The sequence below is a fragment of the Pistacia vera genome, unplaced genomic scaffold, assembly GCF_008641045.1.
Source record: "Pistacia vera cultivar Batoury unplaced genomic scaffold, PisVer_v2 Contig36, whole genome shotgun sequence".
NCBI classification, from domain to species: Eukaryota; Viridiplantae; Streptophyta; class Magnoliopsida; order Sapindales; family Anacardiaceae; genus Pistacia; species Pistacia vera.
The window spans coordinates 1,200,111-1,227,219 of NW_022196179.1; the positions used below are offsets into that span (position 1 = coordinate 1,200,111).

General features: G+C 37.6%; 1 protein-coding gene and 2 pseudogenes across 2 annotated transcripts; all 3 read left to right on the forward strand.

Annotated features, from left to right (window-relative positions):
* Positions 1-113: 113 nt before the first annotated feature.
* Positions 114-1,975, forward strand: LOC116139894 (annotated as a pseudogene).
* A 2,542-nt stretch (positions 1,976-4,517) lies between these two features.
* LOC116139919 (probable glutathione S-transferase) lies at positions 4,518-18,039 on the forward strand. 2 transcript variants are annotated; one of them, XM_031425560.1, is made up of 3 exons: positions 4,518-4,637; positions 17,044-17,244; positions 17,719-18,039. In XM_031425560.1, the coding sequence occupies exons 1-3, from the start codon at positions 4,518-4,520 to the stop codon at positions 18,037-18,039; spliced, it is 642 nt and encodes a 213-aa protein (XP_031281420.1). The 2 variants fall into 2 exon arrangements, with proteins under 2 accessions (XP_031281420.1, XP_031281421.1); XM_031425561.1 differs by having other exon boundaries at positions 17,050-17,244.
* A 3,633-nt stretch (positions 18,040-21,672) lies between these two features.
* On the forward strand, positions 21,673-23,014 carry LOC116139889 (annotated as a pseudogene).
* The last annotated feature ends 4,095 nt before the right edge of the window (positions 23,015-27,109 follow it).

Consider the following 27,109-nt stretch of genomic DNA (forward strand, 5'->3'; position numbering starts at 1 on the left):
ATTCAACGGGTTTCCCGGTCAACTGAAGACACAAAATTCCAAGACATTGAAGTGTAATTTCAGCTCTTCCTCCAAATTCAATGCAACAAGCATGTCTAAGAATTTTAATGAAAGCGATCAGCATTCTGTCAACTCCAGTGCAGTTAAAACTGGTATGCTTAGTGCTAAACTAGTATCTAACTATTTGATTTCGCCTTTAAATTTCATGTAATGTAATTAAAATTTGGTCTTTCTTGATTATTGATATGATTGTTATTCTAAATGTGAATATATATGCAATGAAATGTGGTAGAAATGATGTAAATAAGTTGATCAAAACATGGCAGATGAGGTGATTTTGTTGGATTTTTGGCCCAGCATGTTTGGAATAAGGGTCAGGGTTGCATTGGCGGAGAAAGGAATCAAGTATGAGTTGAAAGAAGAGGATTTGAGGAACAAGAGTGATTTGCTTCTGCAGATGAACCCAGTTTATAAAAAGATCCCAGTTCTCATTCACAATGGCAAACCCATTTGTGAGTCATCCATCATTGTGCAGTACATTGATGAGGTGTGGAAGGATAAAGCTTCTTTACTTCCCTCTGATCCTTACCAGAGAGCTTAAGCTAGCTTCTGGGTTGATTATATTGACAAGAAGGTAAGTTAATTTTGCTTTAATGAATGGAATTGAAGTGCGTTTATGGGAGTATATTCTTTAGGTTCTAAACCGAAGTTGACTATTTTGTACAGAAATTGCTTTTGGCTTGTTGGGCTGTGTTACTGGAAGTTGACAATTATTATTATTATTTTTTTTTATTTTTTTTATTTTTGTGATTTGGTTGTGATTTTATAGCATTATGCTTATTTATCCTTAGGACAATCATATATGTGTATGCATCAAGGTCTCTGTGTATAAGTCCAGGTCATTGTAAGTTCAATTCTGAATAGAAACAACTTCATTGATATAATATCAATATGGTTTGGCTAGAATGCAATAGATTCCATTGGTTTAGTTTTTTGTCCTCTGTGGATGGTTCTTAATAGTTGTTGAAGTTCTATGTGAGGATTGTGATGAGTTTTCAAGGCTATATATTTGATGATTTTCATATTTTATTGAAGATTTTGACAACTTCAAAACCAGGATAATGTGCTTGTAACTACCCAAATTTGAGGCCTTCTGAATATAACTCTTCGAGTGGCTGATTGATATAGATCTGGATAACTAATGTATATTTTACAGAACAAACTTGTTTGTTTGGTTGATATGATTGGAATAGGAATAGTGGTCTTCTTTTTGCAATTTCAATTCTATTTTTGCCCTTTTAACTGAAGAGGAAAGATATGTCATACTATGTCGAAGTTAAGGCAGCATCTGGCATCTTGCATTAGCCCACCTACTGCTGATTTGGTAGCTTTCCTAGAAATGCAGTCATTTTTTGGAGGAGATTTGGGGAAATTTCAATTCTCTTGGATGAAATGGTGGCAGACTCCACAAATTTTGCAATACTTAAAACTTTTCTAGTTATTAAATTGTCATATATTTATTTGGACTTATTGGAAGTTTTTTGTCTGATTAGTTGAGTTAAATCTCACAGGTAATGAACTAATATGGAAATTAATAATAACACAATTGTAGGTATTTGATGCTGGGAGGAGGACATGGTACACATCAGGAGAACAGCAGGAGGCAGCAAAGAAGGAATTCATTGAAATTATTAAGCTGCTGGAAGAGCAGCTTGGAGACAAACCATACTTTGGGGGGGAGACCCTAGGGTATGTGCATGTATGTTTGATCCCGTATTATTGTTGGTTTTACACATATGAAACCATGGGCAAGTTTAGCGTAGAGGCAGAGTGCCCCAAAATCATTGCTTGGGCTAAGAGATGCATGCAGATAGAGAGCATTTCTAAGACACTTCCTGATGAGAAGAAAGTGTTCGGATTTTGCTTAGAGTTGAGGAAGAAATTTGGCTTGGAGTAGAGGAACAGCACAAGGACATGAGCAAAATGATAAGTACAATTGTGTTACTATATCTTTCCTTGGAGATATGGTTAGTTGTATAATGCTGCATGTAGTGTTGAATTTGGCTTGGATTTTGCTTTCTCCATGAGCCAATGAGCCTTGTTATATTCAGCATAAATGAACTATAACAAAAGACAGTTAGTTTATGTACTTTTGTTTGGTTTTAACCTCTTTCGTGCTATTGTATAGATTGTATTAACTTTCATGTCGCATGCTCTGATTATCAGAGTTAATTGTTGGGTGATAGACAGATGGTATATGTGATTAAAGGAAATTAAAGTCGAGGCAACTTCTCTGGATATTCATTTGTTACCGGGTTTGAATTTATGACTTGAGCTTGAACAGTGAAATCCATTGAAGTAGAGGGAGATTTGGGATACACATTCTATGCTCATACCAGTAATTTCTTGTGTCATTTTGGGAGCAGTTTTGATTTTATAGGTGAAGAGTTTACAGGAAATGTGACAGTGTTTTGCATACGTTGCTTAGTTCAGTCTGGCAGAGTTGTCTATCAGTGAGTGTTAAATTCTTTCCCAGACTTTTGGTCTGGTTGCGGACAAACACTTCTGCTTTGCAAATTAGGGAAGGAATTTCTGGGGGACACTTATCATTTTCAAACCTCATAGAAATTTTTATATTTTTTATTTTTGACAAATATTCTGAATACACTTTTTTGAATAGCATTTGTAAAATCTTATTGTGAATACATTTTAGGATAAGATTATGAGAATGTGTTTGGTACATTATTGGAAAACATTTTCTAAAAATATTTTGATTACTTTTTAACCCCTTACATTTGTTAGTTTAGCTAAATATCCCCCATTAATAAAAGTTTATAAATTAACAAAAACACTCTCATCCATTCAATCGATTTTCGACAGTCGGCCACCACCACCGGATGGTGGCCATCAGTCGTCGAAACTGTGCACAATCGGCTAGATCTGACCGATCGTGCGTTGATCTTGCCTTTTTCGGCTAGATTCATCATGGATTTAGTGGGAGAAGGCTAGATCTATGGCCAGAATTTGGTTGTCGTCAACTATTAGATCTTTAGTCGTTTTCAGTCAGATCCACGGTGGATTTGACTGAAAAAGGTAAGATCGGCGTACGACCGACCATATCTAGCCGGTCGTGCGTCGTTTTGGCCAAGGTGGCAACAACAGCTGTTGGCGGTTGATAGTGGCTTGGGTTGGTGGGGGTGTTTTTTTGTTAATTTATAAACGTTTATTATGAAAGGTAATTGTTAAATGTTTTGAATTGAATAGAATATGATTGGATTTTGATGAATATTAAAACAAACACATTTATTATTTTTTTAAGGAAAAAAAATAGAATAGGATAGGGTGAGAAAGGTGTACCAAACGCAATCCAAATTTCTCTTGTTTGTTTGTGATCTTATGCTTGTTCTAAGCTAATTAGTGCTCCCTGACAACAACTTTTTTCTTATTTAACCTGTTTTAAAAGAATTAAAAAAATAAAAAAGGGGAAACAAAATCTTACATATTTTTAGGAGTTCTAAAAGAAAAAAGAGTAATTTTTTTCCTTAAAGAAAAAATACTATGAAAAACTTAGAAGTAAAAGAAAAGCTTTAATAGTAAATAAAAAAAGAAACAAACAAATAGGTCGTCAAGATTATTTATTTTATCCACTACTAGGTGATTTGATGGTAAAAATGCAAAGGGATTCAATATGGGTTCTTGGGTTTGACTCTCCCTAAGCTATAGTAGGGTTGACCACTGAGGAGATTTATCCGGTTATTCACTTCAGGATTCCGAGGAATTATTTGAGGTATACACAAGCTAGTCCGGATACCTCCAAACTGACCTGAACATCCTTGATCATCAAAAAATCCAGGCTGGCCTAAACACCCTTGTCACCAAAAAAAAAAACAAAAAAAAAAATTCATTTATTTTATGAAAGGAAAAATAACAACAATTTTAAACACGAAACTCAATTTTATTGGTTTGATATTTAAATTTGGTCTTAACGAATCTTACCAAGAGCTCCAATACAAAGCTGACATAATTGTCAAAATATAAAAATGGTTTTAGGTAGAAGGAGTGTATTACATCAGCACGTTGTCTGGAATATATTCTCCAAGGAAAAATTATTCAAGTTCTGTCAACAAATCCTTTTAAAGAAATCTGATAAACAACTAAACCAAATAAAAAACAAATCACAAACTATATAATCAAACCCACTATCTACTCCTTTAAACAACTCTCGAAAATACAGATTCTTAAATATAAATTTACTTAAAATCACAAGTTTCAAGATGGATCCATATATAATATTTCATGAATGTTTATATATATACATGATTCATTAATCAAAACTTTTAGAATTTCAATTTTCAAGATTCATGATTCATGAATAAGTAATTAGAATTTTTTATCCAAAAATTGTCTTATGAGTTGACTTATTGGCCGGCCAGTTACACACACTCGTCTTAAATACAGAAGAAATTTTTTCATTTCTTCAATCTCTAATCATCTTCAACTTAAGAATTTCTCCAAAAATGGGGGAGGAGGTGATTCTGTTGGATTTCTGGCCGAGTATGTTTCGCATGAGGGTGAGAATTGCATTAGCGGAGAAAGGCGTCAAGTATGAGTACAGAGACGAGGACTTGTTGAAGGGTGTTGATGCTTGATTTCGACACCAACGACTTGCACGTGTAAAGTGCTAAGTGGACTTAGAAATTACACGTGATATGGAATTGTGCAACGAGAGAAAAGACAAGAGACGATTTTTAAAGTAGTTCGGATGCTCAAAAGCGAATCCTATGTCCACTATATATGTATTAATGGATGATTACAATCAGGTCACGTACAGCGAGCCAAGTTACAGTCTACAGAAAACTTAAATACAAAGGGAGAGAGTCTGCTTTTTAAGAAACTAAAGAATGAGTCAATCTCGTAAATGAGAGAGGAGCCCTCTATTTATAGTCGAGGGATTCAAGGTAGTAATCATGATTCTACAATCAGGTAGGTGTAGTACAATTCCTAACCTGCTTCCCATTGGTTGTCTGCACATGAGATATCCTTAAATCGCGCAGGGCTAGGGCAGGTGGTCAATTCCTAGCTACTCACAAGCCAGCCTTTCACCTGCCACACTGACTACAGTCTTACCTCTTTCGTCCTTGCGCAACGTCGCAGTGTCTGGACGATACAAAGCCTTCCTAAACTCTAATTGGCCTGTGCTAGTGTGCGCTTATATCAGCCCTTATTTTTTAGGGATAACAGAAGCCCCCCAGTTTTTAAGGTTTAAAGATTGAACCTTGAGAACTTCATGATTATGTCGTGACTTGACTTATCCTGAGTGACGTCTGATCGAGCTGTAAGGAGGTCGCAACATAGGTCTTTAAGAATAGCACAAGCGATTTGAGGCAACCTACTCCCGCAGGTTCAGAGGCCTAGGTCGGACCCTACTCAGTGCTATACAAACATGCTTTGAATTTCATCCGCCGTTCACGACCTGAAAATACTTAGCACATTTTTACCGAAAACAAGGGATCACATCGTCTCGAAATCGATACATGGCAAAGAGTGTTTTACTCGAACAACCTCTTTAGATGTTATCCGTTCTGCTTGATAGCTGGTCTGGTTAATAAAATAAATTTTATTCTGACAGATGAGTCTCTTGCACAATAAGTGCCAACCATGCACATTAAATGTAAGCCATGCTGAAATAATAGTCCCTTTTAGAGCATTGAATGCGAATGAGAGCGCATTTAATGTGAAAGAGGTAACCGCGTTGACGCTTGGTTATTCCAATGGAGGGAAACGTCGACTGGCATCCACGAAGGTTACTCTTCATGTGGATTAACGACACGTGATCATAATCAATGGCGAGAAACGTTTCCCGCCCAAGTGTCGCTTGCTAAGGAAACCAATTATCGTCTTTCCCCCTATAAAACCCCAGGTTCGCCTCAAGTTTTATCACATAACTCATATTTTCAGAGAGAAAAAGCAAAACTCTTGCACTTGCGAAATAAGTCTGTTCTTCTTCCAGTTAATGTGCACTCTTCGTTACGATAGGAAGTTCGTCCCCAACAGTTAAGAGGTAAGGAAGACTTCTCCTTCGTTTTCCTCTATTATTTTCTGTTAAAAGCTTGACTTTATGGTAATGGTGGATATGAATTGCCTGGTAAGTTTACATGATGCATGTTTCTGGACAGTGGTAAAAAGAGAATTTTTTCTTTATAAAAAGTAAGAACCTGGGGCATGGATTTTTGGGAACTCATTCCTAAGGGTTTTTAGGGTTTTTCTAGGGGTTAAGAAAGGTAAATTAGGGTTTCTTTTGCTCTTCCACGTCATCGTACGGAATACTGTACGAAGACTGAGTCATCTCTACATGTCGTCCCTTTTTTAGACTTTAGGAGCAATGGACACTTCAGTGACCAGAGCAGCTGAGGGGATGAGCTCGCAGGCACCGAGCACCTCAGCAGGTCTCGTGCAAGAGACATTATGATAGCCACCTGGGACGAGATACAAAGAGCGGTAGACCAGTTCGCGCTTAGCGTAGATATCTACCAGCATAGGACATACATAACTTGGAATCCCCTTGAGGAAATGACCGTGATCTCCGAGGCTATCTACAAATGTGGGGCGTTGATACCTTTTCACCCTTTTATTAGGTCAATCCTCGACCACTTTGAGGTTGTGCCATTGCAATTGATGCCCAATGCATATATGATAGAGGTTGCTATGTATATCACATGTGGCGAAAATGGTCTTGGCGAGCTGATAGCGTTGAAGATCACTTGTGCTTACTATTTGAAGAAGAGCAAAGACAAAGACTCTTACTACCTCTTTAAGTGATCCTTGATTGATGGAGGAATATTTAGCTACCCCAGTAATGTTGGGGCTTATGAGACCAAAGTTTTCTTTTTTGAATACGATGATGTTTGCCAATTTAGGGGGCCGAGTAGGTTTTCCTTTCCTTCGGTTTGCGAACTGTCCATTTTTCTTCAGCTCCTCGTCTATAGGTGAAATTAACGAACTTTTTATCTCTTTTCAAAAAATAAGACGACCAGGTTGACGGCTCTGACAGACTTTAATCAAATTGTGACATTCAATCGTCTACCCGAGCAGAATCGCGACGTGAGGCTGCTTGTGACTACTGCTAACTTACGAAAGTACAATTTTTTCAATCCAAAAGCATCTTTGGAACCCCTAGCCCGTAAGTATCTTCACACTTAGGAAATATTATTATTATTATTATTATTATTTATTTTTTTTTTTTTAAAGAGAGGTGACCTTTTCACTAACATATTTTCATGGCATGCAATGACCAAACCACCTAGGGTTCCAAAGTCATCGACGAGGACTAGGGGGTTTGTATTTCCCCGGGTCGATTCGATTGAGCTAGTCGAGGTGACCTTTGGCGATATCCCTGTAGGAGGGATACAGATTGGTGCCAAAAGGTGAACACTCACGGAGCGATGTGGAGAGGCTCCTCGGTCCGCAACCACCTGAGCTGCAAAGTAGAAAACCATGGGCCAAAAGACCAAGAAGAGGAAGCAACTACTTACCAAGGAGGAATCTGAGTTCGAGCTGGAGGGCTTCGGGATGCTATCGGGAGGGGTTGCAGCCTTACCAGGCTTTTCGCTTAGGGTTGCCCTAGAGGAGTGTCCTTGGCACTTCGACGGTCCCCAAGAGCTCACATGGAGGAGAGGGGGAGGTCATAGTTGCCCAAAGGAGAGTGGGCAAGCAACGGGTCGATGAGACGCCTGTTCCTTCGGGACCTACCCTGCCTGTGCTAGATTCCATGGGGTAGCTACCGGAGCATCTGTAGTCGGTGGTATATACCTTACTGGAATGCCAACTGGTTGCGGCCTTTGAGGATTCGTGGCTTCTCAGTTCGCGGACCTGGTGGCTACCGTACTTTAGTTACAAAGCCGGGTAAAACAGTTTTTTCTTGTCGAGGACTTTTTAGTATCAGTTGATTTTCTAACTTTTGTGATTTTCGAGGGGCTAACTCTTGCTTATTTCCTCATGCAATCCCTGCTCGCCTTACACATGACCCAACAAAAGATCGATATGGACTCTACTGGAGGATTTCACGAGCTGAGGGAAGAGAATACCAAGCTGAAACATGACTTCGTGGCTCTGGACGCAGAGGCAAAAGCGGTCCATATTCAGGCAAATCAGTACTTGGTAGAGAGAAATTCTGCCCTTCGCACAGTGGATTTCCAAAAGGCTGAGCTTGAGAAGAGAGGCGAGGAGAATAAGGAACTCTAAAAGACAGTGGCCAGACTACCAAAGAGTGTGACCAGAAAGAAAATGAGCTGAAGGAAAACTCTGAGAGCGCCAGGAAGGCAGAGAGGGACAGAGCCCGATTGTGGGAAAACTCTAAGAAGTAGAAAGGGCTCTGGAGGTGGATCTCGAGCTATTTCAAGGGTGAGTTGCTTTATTAACTGAGTATATGAAGTGGCAAAACCTTGAACTCAAGAGGAAAGCTGCTAACTGGGCAATACAGGCCATCTACATCCTACGACCGGGGAATTGGGGATGGACCTCTCCGACCTCCCGCATGAATACCATGACATCCTTGCTTCCATGGCCCAAACTGATGATGTCGAGGAGGAAAAGGGGTAAGAGCCACCTCATGAGGATGACCAACCAAAGGCATACGTCCTTGAGGACCCAACAACTGATCTGGCTGTCGACGACCAACCAGCGAATATATAGGTCGTGCCCAGAGAGCCTGGAGGCGGGGACCAGTGATTGCCTCTTCTGTTTTTCACAGCTTTCTTTATGAATTTCCCTCTTTTTTTTTTTTTTTTTTTTTTTTTTTTTTTTTTTTTTTTTTTTGTGAAAAAAAAAAAAAACTTCTGCTGCCCATTGTATTGGTCTTGACACATATATATATAAGAAATGTTTTTGACCATTTGTGATAGTACTTCTATGATTCGAGCTTTTTACAAGACTAACATTATACATCTGATTAGGAAACTTGTAAAATATTGTAACGAACAAGATCATTCAAAAGAGCATGAACAAATATTCCTTCAAGATAAAGCAGAACGATCTTATTCATAAAGATTTGAAAGGAAACTTTTCAAGCAAAAGAAATGAACAAAATTAAGAGCAGGTTCGGAATAACTGATAATAGGGGCGAAAATATTCGCATTCCAAGCTCGCAGTACTTCGAAACCATTAAGCATGTTGAGGTGATACATTCCAGGTCGTATTACCTTAGTGATGCGGTATGGACCCTCCCAATTATGTCTCAATATCCCCGCACTTGGTTCACTTGTACCGAGAATGACTTCTTTTAGAACCAGGTCACTAACCTAAAAGTCTCTTCTCCTATCCTTAGAGTCGAAGAACCTTTTTGCTTGCTGTTGGTAGGATGCTATCCTTAACCGAGCCTTGTCGTGGTATTTTTCAACTAGGTCTAGACTTGCACATAGAAGTGCGTCATTGTCTGTTTCATTGAATAGGTCTCTCCAGAGTGAACTAGTCCCCACTTCCACTAGAATCATAGCCTCATAGCCATATGCTAGCGAGAAGGGCATTTTTGAAGTAGAGGTTCTCGGAGTCATTCTATATGCCCATAGAACTTCTGAGAGGCCATCGACCCAATAGCCGTTAGCAGCACCAAGCTTGGCTTTCAGTGTGTGCTTAATGGTCTTGTTGACAGCTTCAACTTGACCATTGGCTTGCGGTCTTATGACTGAGGCAAACTTTTTATGGATCCCTAGCTCATCGCAAAATTGCTTGAATTCCTTATCGTCGAACTGCTTTCCATTATCAGAGATGAGTGTATGGAAAATCTTGTAGCGGCACACTATATTCTTGAAGACGAAGTATCTAAGCTTCTTGGTAGTGATCGCGGCCAAAGGCTCGACCTTGACCCATTTGGTGAAGTAATCTACTGCGACCACAGCATACCTGACGCCCCATTTTCTGATTGGCATGGGCCCGATGAGATCAATTCCCCACATAGAGAATGGTCAAGGGCTAGTCATCGTCGTCAGCTGGTGGGAAGGAGTTCACAGGATGTTCGCGAACCGTTGGCACTTGTCACACTTTTTCACAAAGTTGAAAGTGTCTTCCTGAAGTAAAAGCCAATAGTATCCCTGGCGGACAATTTTATTGGTGAGGGATCATGCAATGTGATTACCACAGATTCCTTTATGTATCTCCTTCATAATGTAGTATGCTTCTTCGTCGGTTACACATCAAAGAAGAGGGGCGCTAAACCCTTGCTTGTACAACTGATCTCCGACGAGTGTGTAATGAGCAGCTCTAGTGCATAGGATTTTTTACTCAGCCTTGTCACCCGGTAGAGTCCCATCTCAGAGATACTGAATGATTGGAGTAATCCAAGAGGTAGATTCTGTTGTAGCTATAGTCTGCTCAGGCGAGTTGATACTAGGAATCTCTATGTATCGAACTGGAATACTTTCCGGCACATCTAAGTCTAGCGATGAGGCTATTCTTGCTAAGGCGTCCGTGACATAGTTACTGCTTCTTGGGATTTGCTTGATTGTGAAGTGCTTGAAAGGCTTGAGTACGGCCTTAGCTTTCTTCAGATAGTTGATCATGTTTTCTTCCTTGGCTTGATATTCTCTCAAAGTCTAATTAACGGCCAACTAGGAGTCGTTGTGAATGCTGATCGCGTTTGATCCCACTTCTCTTGCTAACCATAGACCCGTGAGCAGCGCTTCATATTTGGCCTTATTGTTCGTAGCTTGGAACCCGAATCGAAGAATTCCATGAATACGAGTCCCTTCAGGACTAAGGAGGAGAAGACCTGTCCCGACTCTTTTCCTGTTTGAGGAACCATCGACATAGAGGCTCCAAGTTGATAAATTTTGAATGGTTTCCTGGATGACTTCGCTGGCTGACTGGCTAGTACGAGAATTCCAAAATAAAATCGAGAACACCCTGCCCTTTGATTGTTGCCTTTGATCTGTAATGTAGATCGAATTGACTCAATTCCATTGCCCATTTGAGTAACTTACCCGAAGCTTTCGGCTTTTGAATAACTTGCCTGAGCGGATAGTTGGTTAGAACATGGATTGAGTGGGCATGGAAATAGGGTTGCAACTTCCTGGAGGCGATCAGCAGGGCATAAGCTAATCGCTCCATCTCTAGATACCGTATCTCGGTGTCCAGTAGTTGCTTGCTTACGTAATACACTGGCCACTGAACTCTGCCCTATTTCTGGATAAGAGCTGTGCTGATCGCATACCGAGAGAAGGACAGGTAAAGGAATAGAATCTCCTTGGGAAAAGGCTTAGATAGAATATGCAACTTTCCGAGGTGTTCTTTTGTACTCTGAAAAGCCTGCTCGTACTCTGGAGTCCACTCGAACTTCTTATTGGCTTTGAGTATATTAAAGAATGGCAAACAATGATCTGTTACCCTCAATATGAAGTGACTGAAAGCCGCTATCCTCCTATTTAGGCTCTAAACTTGTTTTCGGTTGGTTAGACTTTTCATATCAAGGAGAGCCTGGATCTTCTCGAGGTTGATTTCAATCCCCTGTTAGTTAACCATATACTCTAGAAATTTTCCTGAGGATACTCCGAATGAGCAATTGAGAGAGTTGAGCTTCATTTTGTACTTTCAGAGTATGTCGAACATCTCAACGAGATGCGTTATGTGATCTGAAGCGACATGCGACTTGACCAACATGTCATCAACATAAACTTCCATCGACTTTTTGATCTGCTTAGAAAACATATAGTTAACTAGCTGCTGGTAGGTTGCCTCAACGTTTTTCAAGCCAAAAGGCATGACCTTGTAACAGTACAGTCCTCGATCTATAATAAACGAGATATGCTCTTCGTCAGGTGCGTACATTGAGATCTGATTGTACTCGAGTAGGCATCTATAAAGCTTAGCAGCTCGTGCCTGGAGGTGGCATCAATGAGCTGGTCGATCCTTGGCAAGGGAAAATTGTCTTTCGGACATGCTTTGTTAAGATCAGTGAAGTTGACTGATGCGTTGTTACTACAACATGCAAAAATAGCAAGTGTACTAGTCGCACAAAGTAATAAAGTGATGAGTGAGTATCGTTCCCACGAGGATTGGTTGCTAATCACTAATTTTCCTAATTGTTTTTCAAGTTGGAGGAACCGAATTTGTTTGGATTAATGGGAGAGATTAAAACTAAAACTAAAACAAAACTTACTAAGTATTAAAAACTAATTAATAAAGGCAAGAATTAAAACGCAAGAGTAATATTAGTTTAACAAAAGGTTAGGGTTTTGACTTCATTCGGACTCTATGGATGAATTCTACGGACTATGTTAATTCCACACTCATATGCACAATTTGTAAATCGAATTCATTCTCTAAGTTGTTAAACATACCTTTTCAGGCTATGAATGCCTACTTTTCCTTATTAAACTTCCGCACCTAACAACTTGAAAAATAATAGATCCAAGTTCATTAAGCTAATGGAATCCTAGATTTATTTCATTGATTCTCAAATCTATCTCTAGCATTCAATACTACAATGATGATTACCCAAGAAGCTTAACATGATTCATTTCTCAATCTCATCATATTCATCAAATAAATTCCATTAAAAACAGAATAACCACACAATCTATGCAATAGAATATGGAAATAGCAATAATCAATTCATTAACCCATAGAAATCCGAACTTAATCAAAACCCTAACCCAAAATGGGTTAGTTCATAACTAAATCAAAATACACAACAAGAAAAACAATAAACACAATGTTCAACATATTGAATTGCATAGAAAAGAGTAGAGATCTCCCCTAGTTGAAGAATCCCTCAAATTCAAGCTCAAATCTTCTCTCTAAATATGAAATCTATTCAAAACTCAATGAGAACAGACGAAAACTGGACGACCTCTACAAAAATGGTAAAGTTTTTCTTTTATACCTCGCCTAGAGACCTAAAACTTTCCTAAAATAAAACTGTGCATTTGGGAGAAACTAAAATTCGCAGACTTCGCCGTGGCGAAGAAAGAGTTTCGCCACGGCGATGAGGTAAAATGGAATCTCGTGCTTAACAGTTTTTGCCGCGGCGAACCTTCATGAAGAATTCTGCAATTACAGAATTGCCCTCCGCTTGCTTCTTTGATCTTCGATGCTCTCCCATGGGAACAAGCTTCATAGTGCTTTACTCTGCTTCAGAACTCTCCCAACTTCTGAGATCCGCTTACTTCTGGGTCCAGAAACTTCAATTCGCTCATTATTTGCTCAAAATGTCCATTTTGGCCTGAAACACAAAATGTAAAGAATTAAGTAGCAATTCAGGCAAAAATGAACTAAGAAGTATCTACAATCTAGCCAAAAAGCCTAATAAGAACAGTATAATTCTCGGATTATCATCAACGCAAGTTTGACACTTTCTGTTGGGCTTCTTTACCAAGATTGGATTGGCAACCTAACTCGGGTAACGCGCTTCTCGAATAAACCCGTTTGAGATGAGCTTATCTACCTTACTCTTCAAGGCAGCATAGCGCTCTTGGTCCATGGCTCTTCTTTTCTGGCAAACTGGCTTCATTACACTGTCAACATTGAGTGCATGACATATTATATTTGGGCTGATCCTGATCATATCAGCATGAGTCCATGCAAAGACGTCGACATTCTCTCTAAGGAAGCTCGTTAAGCTTTTAGCGAGCTGGGGATTGAGATTACTCCAAATTCTCAACACTCAAGTCGACTCATTTTGATCGATGAATATCTCATATAGATCCTTAACTGACCCACTATGAGGGCACTCCTGGATGCGTAGATCCATGTTGTCCTCTATTGGGTCAGGCTGGATGCGATCCTGCTAATCGCCATAGCCTATTTGGGGATGCCTATTGGCCTTATTTTTCCTTTGCACGCCATATGCACTGCTCTTATGTAATAGTCGCGAGATTCGCGTTCAGGTCCTTTTACTTTCCCAATCCCCGTCGGAGTGGAGAACTTCATTTTCAAATGATAGATAGAGGTGACGACCTTAAAACTTCGTAGTAAAGGTCATCCCAGAATGCCATTAAAGGCAGACGGACAGTCTACTACCAAAAACTCTGTGAGGTCATCCCAGAATGCCATTAAAGGCAGACAGACAGTCTACTACCAAGAACTCTATCATCTTGGTCATTTCGTTGGTCTCACCCAATGGGACAGGAAGTGCAATCTTTCCCTTAGGAATCAGATGATCCCCAGTAAAACCATAGAGAGGGATAGAGGCAGGCTTCAGGTCTGCCTCGTCTAATTGCATTTTTTCGAAAGCTCGCTGAAACAGGATATTCACAGCGCTTCCATTGTCCACCAACATCCTGTGGACTTCGCACCGACCTATTTCAGGTGCGATGACAAGTGCATCCTCATGGGGATAATGCAATCACACCGCGTCTTTCTTTGAGAAGGTAATCTCTTCCTCCCTACAAACCTTAGTGGGTCACGGCGCCATGCTCATCACACTCACGGGATCATGATGAGCTTCCCGAGCATTCAAGAATTCCCCGCGAGGTGTGGTCTTCTAAAAATGATCCCTACACAGTAGAGACCCTTACGACCACGACGCTTCTTCCCTTGTTCCTCTTGATCCTTTTACCGAATGAGAGTCGGACCATCAACATACTCCTTGAAGTGACCTTGCTCGATAAGGTCTTCAATTGCTTTCTTGAGAGCCCGACACTCATTGGTGTGATTGCCATTATCCCGATGGTAGCGGCAATATTTTTTGCTGTTCCTGGCTGAGGGGGATTCTTCATGGGCTCTGGCTCTTCGAGCAACCTGGCCTTATCTGATTTATCTAGAATGACCGACACTGAGGCATTCAAAGGAGTGTATTGGCTTTTGTCGCGATCGCGATGAGGAACTTGGGCATAAGATTTTTTGGGCTCGAATAATTGCTTCTTTCCTTTTTGTTAATCGTCATTAGCCCATCTGTGATCAACCCTTCTACTATTCTCCCCTCGATTGGGAGCACTGGTTGAGGGACCAGAGTCATGGCGATTAAGAGCAACCACATAATTTTCGATTCAGAGATACTTCTTAGTGAGGTCATAGTAATGAGTGAGGGAAACATCGTCATCTGATTGCAATTCTTTCCACAAGTCAGTCTGCCGGCGAACCCCCGCAATAATGAGAGTCCGAACGGACTCTTCAATAGTATGAGCCACTTTGTGTAGTTCCTTGTGGAATCTGTCTATGTAAGACTGGAGGGACTCATTCCTCTCCTACCGTATGTTGCTTAGATAGCTTAACTACATCGAAAACTTCCTATTCACCTGGAAGTGCCTCAAGAATGACGAGCTTATTTGTTGCCACGAGCTGATAGATCCTACGAGAAATGATCTAAACCAGTGCTTGGCATAGGTAGTCAGAGTTACTGCCAAGAAGCGACATTTGGCCAAGTCGGAGACTTGGTGGAGTTCCATGGGGTCGTTGAATTCGTAAAGGTAATCCTGAGGATTAGAATTCCCGTCGAATGCCCGCATATCGGGCATTCTGAATCTCAACGGGAGAGGAGCAACTAACACTGTTGGAGAGAAGGGAGACGCCTCAGTGACCATCCCACACTCATTCTGTTAAGCTTTAAGCTGATCCAAAACTCGTTGTAATTCCTTAATCTGAGGTAGTAGAGCTGCCTGAGGATCACTTTCTGTAATGTGGGTTCGACCGTCATGGTTGCAATTGAGGAAAGACCACAAATCGAACTCTTCCTCAACTCGGCTGGAATCTCCGGCGAACCTTGACACACGTTGGATGGGGCCGTGTGAAGGCATTGATTGGCTAGGGGAGTTTTCCTGACCTCCACGGTGGTCAAAACCGACCCACAGATGACGGGGGTTTCTTGCATGATGACGGTCGAGGTAATCATTTCGACAATATTGGGAATCTAGCTGCCTTACACTTTTGTGGGAGTACCCATGAGACGTGGCGTGGGACGACTCGTGCTGCGAAATGTTGCCAAGTCGCAATGCCACAAGTATTCCACCTGTTGCATGACCGGTGTTTGCTAGTCCCTCGGAGCCCTTTGGCCCACTGTTTACCACTTTCTTTCCCTTATTCTTAAGCACTGCAGTGTGCGAGGTACAGGTTTTCACCATTTTTTGCGCTTTTGTGCGACCTGCAGGAGTCTTTGCTAGTGGCACCGCCTCGTCAAACTCTGGTGGTACGACTCGATCCAAACGGTCCAACCTTTGGCTAACCATTTGGAGAGTATTGTTGAACCTCTCCAGGTAATCCATCATGGCTGGGTTGAGTTATGAGCTTGAAGGAATATTCGCCATGGTACTCTGCTGGACTGGAGGCACTTCGGGAGAAGTGTCATCTCGTACCCGGGAGATTTCCTCATTGTTAAGGTTGGTTCACTCAGTTTTGAAACCACAAGCCATTTGCTGCTGGATGGGACCGATCGGTCAGAGATTCTTGATGAAGAGCGGATACTAAATCAGGCCCTCCTTCTAGCGCCAAACTGTTGATACTTGATTTCGACACCAATGACTCGCACGTGTAAAGTGCTAAGTGCACTTACAAATTACATGTGATATGGAATTGTGCAACGAGAGAAAAGACAAGAGACGATTTTTAAAGTGGTTCGGATGCTCAAAAGCGAATCCTACGTCCACTATATATGTATTAATGGATGATTACAATCAGGTAGCGTATAGCGAGCTGAGTTACAGTGTAGAGAAAATTTAAATACAAAGAGAGAGAGTCTACTTTTTAAGAAACTAAAGAATGAGTCAATCCCGTAAATGAGAGAGGAGTCCTCTATTTATAGTCGAGGGATTCAAGGTAGTCGAGAGATTCAAGGTAGTAATCATGATTCTGCAGTCGGGCAAGTGTGGTACAATTCTTAACCTACTTCCCATTGGTTGTCTGCACATGAGATATTTTTAAATCGCGTAGGGCTTGGGCAGGTGGTCAATTCCTAGCCACTCACAAGCCAGGCTTTCACCTGCCGTACTGACGACATGCTTACTTCTTCCATCCTTGCCCAACGTGGTAGCGTTTGGATGACACAAATCCTTCCTAAACTTTGATTGGCTCGTGCTGGCGTGCGCTTACGTCAACCCTGATTTTTTAGGCATAACAAAGGGGAAGAGCCGTTATCTTCTTCAGGTGAACCCAGCTCATAAAAAGATCCCAGTTCTCATTCACAATGGCAAACCCATCTCTAAATCTTCCATCATCGTTCAGTACATCAATGAAGTATGGAACGATAAAGCTCCTTTGCTTCCGTCTAATCCGTATGAGAGAGCTCAAGCAAGGGTTTGGACTGATTATATTGACAAAAAGGTCACAATTTTTAAAGTTCATTGTGCAGGAACGGAGACAAGAAGGGACTGCTGTGGCAGCTGCCCCCATTGGATTTTTGGGGGAAAAACATTTATTATCAAACTAACCCGTCTTGTAAAATATAATATATATTTACAAAACAAATTTTAGCAAAATACCCAGAAAGAAAAGTTTTTTTTTTTTTTTTTACTATTTCTCTTAAATGGTTTTCTTTTTCTTTTCTTTGTTGACTTTTTTCTTTAACTTTTTAATATATAAGTTAAAAATTCCAGCAAGTAATTATTGATGTTTGATGGAACTAGTTAGTGGACTAAAATTGATGATAATTAATTGTCAATATAAATTAGAATAATACGATAAAAATCTTTTCACCAAATTTAATGGTTTAAATATTTGTTTATTAAAAAATTTAAGATTTATTATGGTTTAAATTTACCCATTTATTTTAATTTCTGGCTACGACCATGAATGCAGGTGTATGATGCTGGGAGGAAGCTATGGACCACCACAGGTGAGGAGCAGGAGGCAGCAAAGAAGGACTTCTTTGAAATCTTTAAAACCTTGGAGGGGCAACTTGGTGGCGAGCCATATTTTGGGGAAGAGAACTTGGGGTATGTTGATGTGTATTTGATTCCTTACTATTGCTGGTTTCATGCATATGAGACGATGGCGAATATCAGCATGGAGGGAGAGTGCCCCAAATTGGTGGCATGGGCGAAAAGATGTGCGCAGAAAAAGAGTGTTTCAGAATCGCTTGTTGATGAAAAGAAAATCTCAGGGTTTGTTCTGAAGTGAGGAAAATAAGGTTACGGTTGGAAGAAATGCAAAATCCTGTCAACTTTGCTTTGGAGGATTGTTTATTTCATGTTTAAAAAGTGTTTTATTTGGTTTTTTTTTTTTTTTTTAAATGTGTTTTTGTGATTTTTCTAAATGAATTAAATTTATAAAAAAGACATTTCTTTCGTGTCTTTTATCTGCCTTTATATCCCGATGTAAACACATCCATCTTCCTTCATACTCAGTGGCGGACCCAGGATTTTTGTCAGGGGGGCCCTCGCTCTGCCACTGTTTGCCAATCAACTATTGAAAACATAAGAAAATAACATCCAATTCACAAGGAAACACAAGAAAATTGTTACGTGGAAAAACCTCTTCAATGTGAAGAGTAAAAAAACCACGGAATATAATCTAACGCTCACTTAAATCCAATATAATCAAAGAGTTTACTGATGCATATTTTTGACAAACATGCAATATAGCAAACACTAGTCGCAAAAAGTAATAAATGATAAGTAGAGTATCGTTCCCACGAGGATAGTGTTACTAAATACCGATTTCTCTAGTTTAAGTCCTAATTGAAGCAACAATAAATTGGATTGATAGAAAATTACTAACTAAATACATTTAGAAAATATAAAGAATGATAATAAATTAAAGCGAAACCCAACTTAACTAATTAAACAAAATGCTAAAAAAAATGCTAGGGTGTTGATTCACGTAGATATGTTAACCCAATCAAGAATCTATTATCCAAGTTCTAATTCTTTGTTGAAAATCGAATTCCCTAAGTTGTAAAACTACATTCTCAAGCTATATTTTCCTACTTATCCCTATTAGCTTCTGCACATAACAAAATAAAGATTAATAGTTTAAAGTCTTTTAAGCTTAATAAGATTAATACTCAAAGTCTTTAAAGCTTTATGGAATTCTATCTAGATTTCATAAATCCTAAACCTATCTCTCATAAACGCTAAACCTATCTCTAGTGTTTGCTTAATCTACGGATTTATCCCAAGAGGCACAATCACAAAATCATTTCTCAATCTCATTGTGAACACACAACATTTGAATGGTGATCAGACATCCAAGTATTAACAAAGGATAAACACTCATCATGAAATTAAAACTCAAAGTAAATCAATTCATAATTTGAATCATTGTATCAAGGTTACATCAAACCTCAGCTAAACAACTCAGTTCATACTCAAAACAAAATAAAATAACAAAACACACTGAATCAAGATTCATCATTGAAAAACAAACAAAAGATGAGAATCTCTCTAATTTGAAGCCCATCTTCATAATCTTCTCCTTCCAAAAACTGCCTTCCAATGACGAACCAAGGCCCTTTTTCTTCGTTTTCGTGCTAATTTATACCTCTTTCACTTAGGAGACCAAGCCCAGCATCAAAATGCGTCGTTTTATTTTTCACATCTGACGCAGTTTCGCCGCAGCGAAGCTTTTTTCCTGTCGCGGAGAGAATCTTTCCAGCCAAATTTGAGCATGAAAGAGTCTTAATATGGAAAAGTGTTAAAATATGAATGTAAACCCTTTAAATTATGTTTCAACTCGTTCAAGAATCAGAACAATCCGAGTCTATCAGCAGTTATGGAAGAAATACTGAACCACATCCAAAACGTTTTCCTTCGTTTCCAACATACTGTTCACGACTTCAAGCCAATTTTTTCACCCTTGTCCAGTCAGAATTAGGAAAAACCCAAAACATGAAAGTGTAGCTCTGCTTCTTAGCTTCTCCAAAACTTTTAAAATCAGGTCATTCTGAGTTTCCAAGCTCAAGTTACGTATTTACGCTCAAAACTGTAATCTATACTCAAAATCATCGTTTAGGCCTACAAAGATAAATTAAAGAATTAGGTAGCAATTATGACCCAATTTGTATGAGAAGTATCCTAAACCTATCAAAATTCAATACAAAATCACAGGGAAAAATGGATTATCATTTACAATAACCACAAATTCACCAAAAATATTCTACATAAATTTAGAATTCAATCACAACTCTAATAAAAGTAAAATACACAAGGTTTACAAAAATATATAATTACAATCACTCCAATCCAGATATGCATGTAAAAAGGAAGGGAAGTTGAGAATTGGAAAGAAAACTTGAATATAAAAGGCAAAACCTAACTTTTTTTCTTTTTTTTTTACCTTTTAAAAAAACTTCTCAAAGGGCCTACCCTCAAAGGGCCGGGTCCGCCCCTGTTCATACTTAAGCAAAGTTGTGATATCTCTTGAAAAATTTAGTTTTTTTTTTTTTTTTTTTTTACAATAACTTATTGGAAAAAATTATGTATATTTTTTTTTCCTATATGGTACTATATATGAGAGTGCAATGTTGCCAAATGACTAGTTCGACCAGTTGTTGAACCAAAATCCAAATATTAGAGTCTATTTGATAGATAAATGTTTTCTGTAAAAGTGCTTTAAGTTAATTGAGTTGGATTAAATTGATTGAATCGATTCTGAAAATGTATTTGTTAAAATATCTGAAAAGTGTATTCAAAGTTGATAAAATGCTAAATAGTTTGGTATATTTTTTGAAAATATTTTAGATTTTTTGTTAATTTGTTAACCTTCTACATTTGTTAATTTAGCTGAACACCCCCATAATAAAATTTAAAATTAAATAAAGCCCCAACAACCCCAGAGGACAACTAACCACCACTACTAAACGGCAACGTCAGTCGTCAGGATGGCACACAACGGTTAGATTTGGCCGGTCGTATGCCGATATGGCCGTTTCTAGCCAAATCTACGGCCAACATCAATGGTTAGAACTCTGGCAATAGATTTGGTCGAAAATGCTAGATCGGCGCACTTGACTGGTCATGCATCTTCCAGCTACGTCGGTTAACGATGGCCGATGATGGTTGAGGGTAGGCAGTAGTGGTCTTGGGTGGATTATTTTCAGATTTGAAGGAGTGAAAGGTAAATGGTTTTAGTTGATAGAGTTGAAAATATTTTGAAAGTACTCAAACACATATCCTATTCTTTAATTCAAATAGGATAACATAATAGTAATCTAGAATAATGTAACAAACAACGGCTAAAATTAGAGTGTATGTTATCAATATTTAATCGTAAGGATTCACGTTTTCGTCATATTAATGCAAAATAATTTCAACTTTCAAACTGCAAAAGGTATTTGAAAATTATGGAGAAGATAATGTATTTTATTTAATAATTTATTTCACCATTGACGGAGATACCTAGTGGATAGAAATAATTTATTCAAGTTATGTCGACAAAACCTTTTAAAGAAATCTGATAAACACTAAACCAAATAAAAACAAATCACAATCTATATAATCAAACGTTTTTGTAAATTGACCCACTATCTACTCCTTTAAAAAACTCTTTTAATATAAATTACTTAAAATCACAAGTTTCAAGTGAATTCAATAAATATTTCATGAATGCTTATATTAAGTTATATATACAAATGATTCTTAATCAAAACTTTTAGAATTTCAAGATTCATGAATAAGTAATTAGAATTTTTTATCAAAAAATTGTCTTATGTTGACTTATTGGCCGGCCAATTACACACACCGTCTATAAATACATAAGAAAGTTTTTCATTTCTTCAATCTCTAATCATCTTCAACTTAAGAATTTCTCCAAATGGCGCAGGAGGTGATTCTATTGATTTCTGGCCGAGTATGTTTGGCATAAGGGTGAGAATTGCATTAGCGGAGAAAGGCGTCAGTATGAGTACAGAGAAGAGGACTTGTTGAAGGGGAAGAGCCCTTACTTCTTCAGGTGAACCCAGTTCATAAAAAGATCCCAGTTCTCATCCACAATGGCAAACCCATCTCTGAATCTTCCATCATCGTTCAGTACATCGATGAAGTTTGGAACGATAAAGCTCCTTTGCTTCCGTCTGATCCGTATGAGAGAGCTCAAGCAGGTTCTGGGCGATTATATTGACAAAAAGGTAACCATTTTTAAAGTTCATTGTGCAGGGACAGAGGCAAGAAGGGACTAACTGCCCCCACTGGAGATTTTGGGAAAAAAAAATTAATCATCAAATTAACCCGTCTTGTAAAATATAATATTATTTACAAAACAAATTCAACAAATACCCAGAAAGAATTTTTTTTTTTTTTTTTTTTTTTTGTTTTTTTTTTTTTTTTTACTATTTCTCTTGAATTTTTATTTTCTTTTCTTTGTTGACTATATCAAAGAGTTATATAAGCTACAATATAATGAAACTCAAATATTTTTTTTTACTTTTTAATATATAAGTTTAAAATTTTCAACAAGTAATTATTGATGTTTGATGAAACCAGTAAGTGGACTAAAATTGACGACAATTAATTGTTAATAGAAATTAGAATAATACCAAAAAAATCTTTTCACTAAATTTAATAGTTTAAATATTTGTTTACAGAAAATTTAAGAATTATTATGGTTTAAATTTACCCATTTATATTAATTTCTGTCTACTACCGTGAATACAGGTGTATGATGCTGGGAGGAAGCTATGGACGACCACAGGTGAGGAGCAGGAGGCAGCAAAGAAGGACTTCTTTGAAATCTTCAAAACTTTGGAGGGGCAACTTGGTGTCTAGCCATATTTTGGGGGAGAGAACTTTGGGTATGTTGATGTGTCTTTGATTCCTTACTATGCCTGGTTTTATGCATATGAGACGATGGCGAATATCAGCATGGAGGCAGAGTGCCCCAAATTGGTGGCATGGGCGAAGAGATGTGCGCAGAAAAAGAGTGTTTCAGAATCACTTGTTGATGAAAAGAAAATCTTGGGGTTTGTTCATGAGTTGAGGAAAAGGTTAGGGTTGGAATAAATTCAAAATCCTGTCAACTTTGCTCTGGAGGATTGTTTATTTCCTGTTTAAAGTTGTTTTATTTGGGGGATTTTTTTTTTTTTTTTTTTAATGTTTTTGTGATTTTTCTGAATGAATAAAATTTATAGAAAGACACTTTCTATTGTGTCTTTGTTCTCCTTTTAAATCCTTATGTAAAACATCCAAAAATTAAAATTAGAGGGTAATGTTATCACATATTTTAGTAATATTTTGTTTACAACTGAATCATTTAAATAGACAAAAATTATACAAAATTTATATAAAATTACTATGTTATTCTTTGCTTTTTGTTTGTTTGTATGACTAAGTTATAAACATAGTATTACTCCACATATTTATATTATACAGATTCATGCTTTTCTCATATCAATAATGTTTTACTTACAATTGAGTCATTCAAACAGATAAAAATTGTACAAAATCTATGTAAAATAACTACTGTATCCTTCATTTTTTATCTGTTTGTATGACTCAGTTGTATATCTTAGTTATAAACATAATATTGCTCTTTGTCTTATTAATGCAAAATAATTTTCAACTTTCAAAAAAGCTAAAGGTACTTTTAAAATTATGGAGAAGATAATGTATTTTATTTAATAATTTATTTCACCATTGACGAGAGATACCTAGTGGGTAGATATAATATAATGAATGAATCAATACAGAGTCTGAATGAATAAAATAAAATCTTGTAGTTAATCAATGTTTATACAAATATAATAAGTTTTTATTGTGTCTACTTTCAAGTTTCAACTCATCCAATATTTTTTTTTCCTTAAACTATAGCCATGAGCAGCAGATTTTGACATCAAATGCACTCTTAACACGAATGACGGAAGAGATAAGGCCATAAATTATAAAAGAATCATCCATGTCGTCTTCTAGACAAATTTTAACACATCAACATACCATTTTCACTTCTCCATCAATCCTAAACGACTTTTTCCCACCCAAGGTTTGCCTTACTAACCTCCTCGCCCAAACAGTTTCGAAATATCACTTTTTTACCCAAAGTTAATATTCTTTTACTATCTAAAGCCGATTCAGCCGATTATGACAGCAAAAATTCTCTTCGTCACCACCATTTGAACATCCGGTCTCCTCTCTACAAAACCCCTCTCACTCCGGCACTTGATTTCTCATCAATTGCCAGCCATTGTAAAGTTAGTGTTTTCTATTCTTAGTTGATTTCCAGCTGATTCCAACGATAAATATTCAATTGATCACTACCATTCGATTCATCGACCTCCATTCTACAAAAACCCTTACCTGAGCTCTTGGTAACTCGTTGAACGCCGACTGAGAAAGTGAAGTGTATTGTAGGTAGGGGTGGGATAAACCGGTTAACCGAACCGGTTTATCCAAATCGAAAACCGGACCTGTTTCAGTTAAAACCGAATGTGAACCAAACCGAACCGAAAATTCGGTTCGGTTACCTATTAACTGGTTTTCAAATTACCCTTTAATCCTTAAAATTCTTCAATGTTTCATTTAAGTCCCTAAATTCAAATATTTATTATTTTATATATAATTTCATACTATGTTTCTCTTTTATTTTGTATTATTGTTGTATTCTTTGTATGAAAAATACATTAAATTACTTATTTGCAGATATTGAATCCAGAATATGAAATAAAAACATAAAGAATTCAATTACACATTACTAAATAGTCAATATCCATAAATAAACTCAAATACATAACATAAAATTACAAAGTAAAAAAAATTAATATGACATAAATCATCTTCATCCCACAATGTTGGTGTTAGTGGAGTTTCTTGATTCCGCACTCCCCGGATTTGTTAATGGCAGTACTGTATGGCACACGAAGAAGATCATCATCTGCAATTAACAACTATAAATATTAATAAATAAAAATAATAAAACATATGAAATATTATTTTCTCTATCTAATTTCTCTCTTTTCAACTTGACAAAACCTTCTTCCCACTAATATTCTTTTCAAATATATATTCTTTCTCCAATCTAACAAATCTAACAAATCATTTTCAAATATATATTCTTTCTCCAATCTAACAAATCCACACAAATAAACAATTAAAACATAGTTCAGAACCAATTAAAAATAAATTTCTAAAGTTCATTTTAATAACATGATAAAGATGCCATGTCAATATAAACAAACAGTCATAACCAATACTTATTACTTGGTGTAGACACTTGGGAATTTCATTTCATCTGTTTGTAAATCAAATACTGTTAAGCATTTCAACTTTACTTTTCTGGAAACTTATTCTTTCACTTTATTCTCACAGGGTTTTTCACTTTTCACACTAATGCGTGTACTACAGATAATTTCTTCAAACTAATTAATATTCTGAATTTATTCTCTCTTGCTTTTTCTTTAGGTTTTCCTAAGATTTCACTTACTATATTCACAATTCTTCTCCTGGAGCTCTCTTGAACTTCTGTTCTTAATTTCTTCCATTGTTTTATGTTCCTCCGTTACACAAAGATTTTGACTTTTTTTTCTCTAGGAATCATATAAAGAGGCTTATGATCATAATTTTGTTAAAGTACTTCTTGCAATGACTTTATGCATTGTTCAATCATTTTAAAGATGGTTATTTTCTAACTGTCTCGAATTTTGGTCTCTATAGTTTCTCTTCACCCAAGCGAAAAACTGTTGATATTAATTCCTTCAGAATCCTAGTTATAACAAAACAAACAAAAACTTCAGCCAACATGTAATGTAAATGCTTGCAAAAGGCATGTTACGTAGCCAACATGTAATGTAAGAGTACAAGGATATCTTTAGCCATTGCAAATGGACCATCGCTTGACACAGTTCAAATCAAGATTCAAGAGTATCCACAGTTCAAATAGCATGGCATATAACTAGTAACTTGTTCAAATCAAGATTCAAGAGTATGCTCACGGTGGGTCTGCTCAGTGGCTCAGTGCTCACGGTGGAGTCTCTTCAGGGTGGGTCTGCTCAAGCCTCACGGTGGAGTCTGCTCACGCCTCACGGTGGCTTGACTAGAGAGTGATCTATTGACTATGAACGTGAAGCTCGGTAGATTGAAGCTTGGAGAGAAGACTCTGTTCACGGTGGGACAATGGCGTGACTCTGCTGGAGTGCTGGGTGCTGGCGAACGACGAACATAGCTTACAGTGTGGATGGGTGATGGCGAACGACGATTGACGAAGACGAAGTGCAGATATTTGAATTTTGAAATTTTCAGATTTGGTGACTGGAGGCGGAGAGAGTGAAAGACGAATGTGGATGGCGCTGCTGTAGCGTGACTGCGTGAGGAGTAAAAAATTTTTTTTTGCTTTTATATGTAGGGTAAAACCGGTTTAAAAACCGGTTTGCAATTTTTTTCAAACCGAAAACCGAACCGGTTTTCCGGTTTTTTGAATTTCACTAACTGAAAACCGAACCAGTTTGTAAAAAAACTTAATTTTCGGTTCGGTTTCTGTTCGGTTTGGTTTTCGGATTTTTTATCCCACCCCTAATTGTAGGTATAAACTTTGGGTGGAAAAATTGTATTTTGAAACTTTTTGGTGGGAAAGTGTTATTAAGGCAAACCTTGGATGGGAAAATAGTTTACTCTCCAATTAAATCGTTTTTTTTTTTTTTTTTCAAATTCTAATTGGTATAACCATAAATCTAAAACACCCTAAATCCTAAATATCAAGTTTTAAATCGTAATTTAAAGTTACAAGACAATTACCTACCTTTGGGTCCATCTCATGGAACAAAGTCGAATGCAAGCACCCTGTTTACATAATACTCAAACTTTGATTTCACTCCATCTCCCTTCTTTGGAGATTCACGAGTTTTCCGATTCAAGCCCAAATTCTGCTCCTTTTACTTATAATTAGTGCCGACAAGTATTACTTTTCAAAATGTTGCTTCAAAATGATGAAAAATGGGCAATTTAGCTTCGTTTCCGATTTCATTCTCTCATAATGGACTGAGTTTATGAACACAATGGTGATGGCGTTCAAGTAAGAATGAAGGCAAAATGTCTACAAATTACAAAGGAATTATTTCTCAATTTTAGTATCAAAATAAAGTTATATAAGTAGTTTTCTCAATTATTAATTACTTTCGCAATTTAAATAGTGGATAAATAACACTTACCTCTCTAAAATTAATGGAACAAAAGGCAAAATAGATACTTCATATCATGCCTATCATTAGTAATTATAAAATAGAAACGTAATATACAATGAAAAAAATATTATATTTAAAATTTCTATG

What these genes read in the sequence shown, in the direction of transcription:
- LOC116139919 (XM_031425560.1), top strand. Translation starts at nt 4,518, where the DNA reads ATGGGGGAGGAGGTGATTCTGTTGGATTTCTGGCCGAGTATGTTTCGC. An exon ending in ACGAGGACTTGTTGAAGGGT is followed by an intron (nt 4,638 to 17,043) that starts GTTGATGCTTGA and finishes GGCATAACAAAG; the next exon opens with GGGAAGAGCCGTTATCTTCT. An exon ending in CTGATTATATTGACAAAAAG is followed by an intron (nt 17,245 to 17,718) that starts GTCACAATTTTT and finishes CCATGAATGCAG; the next exon opens with GTGTATGATGCTGGGAGGAA.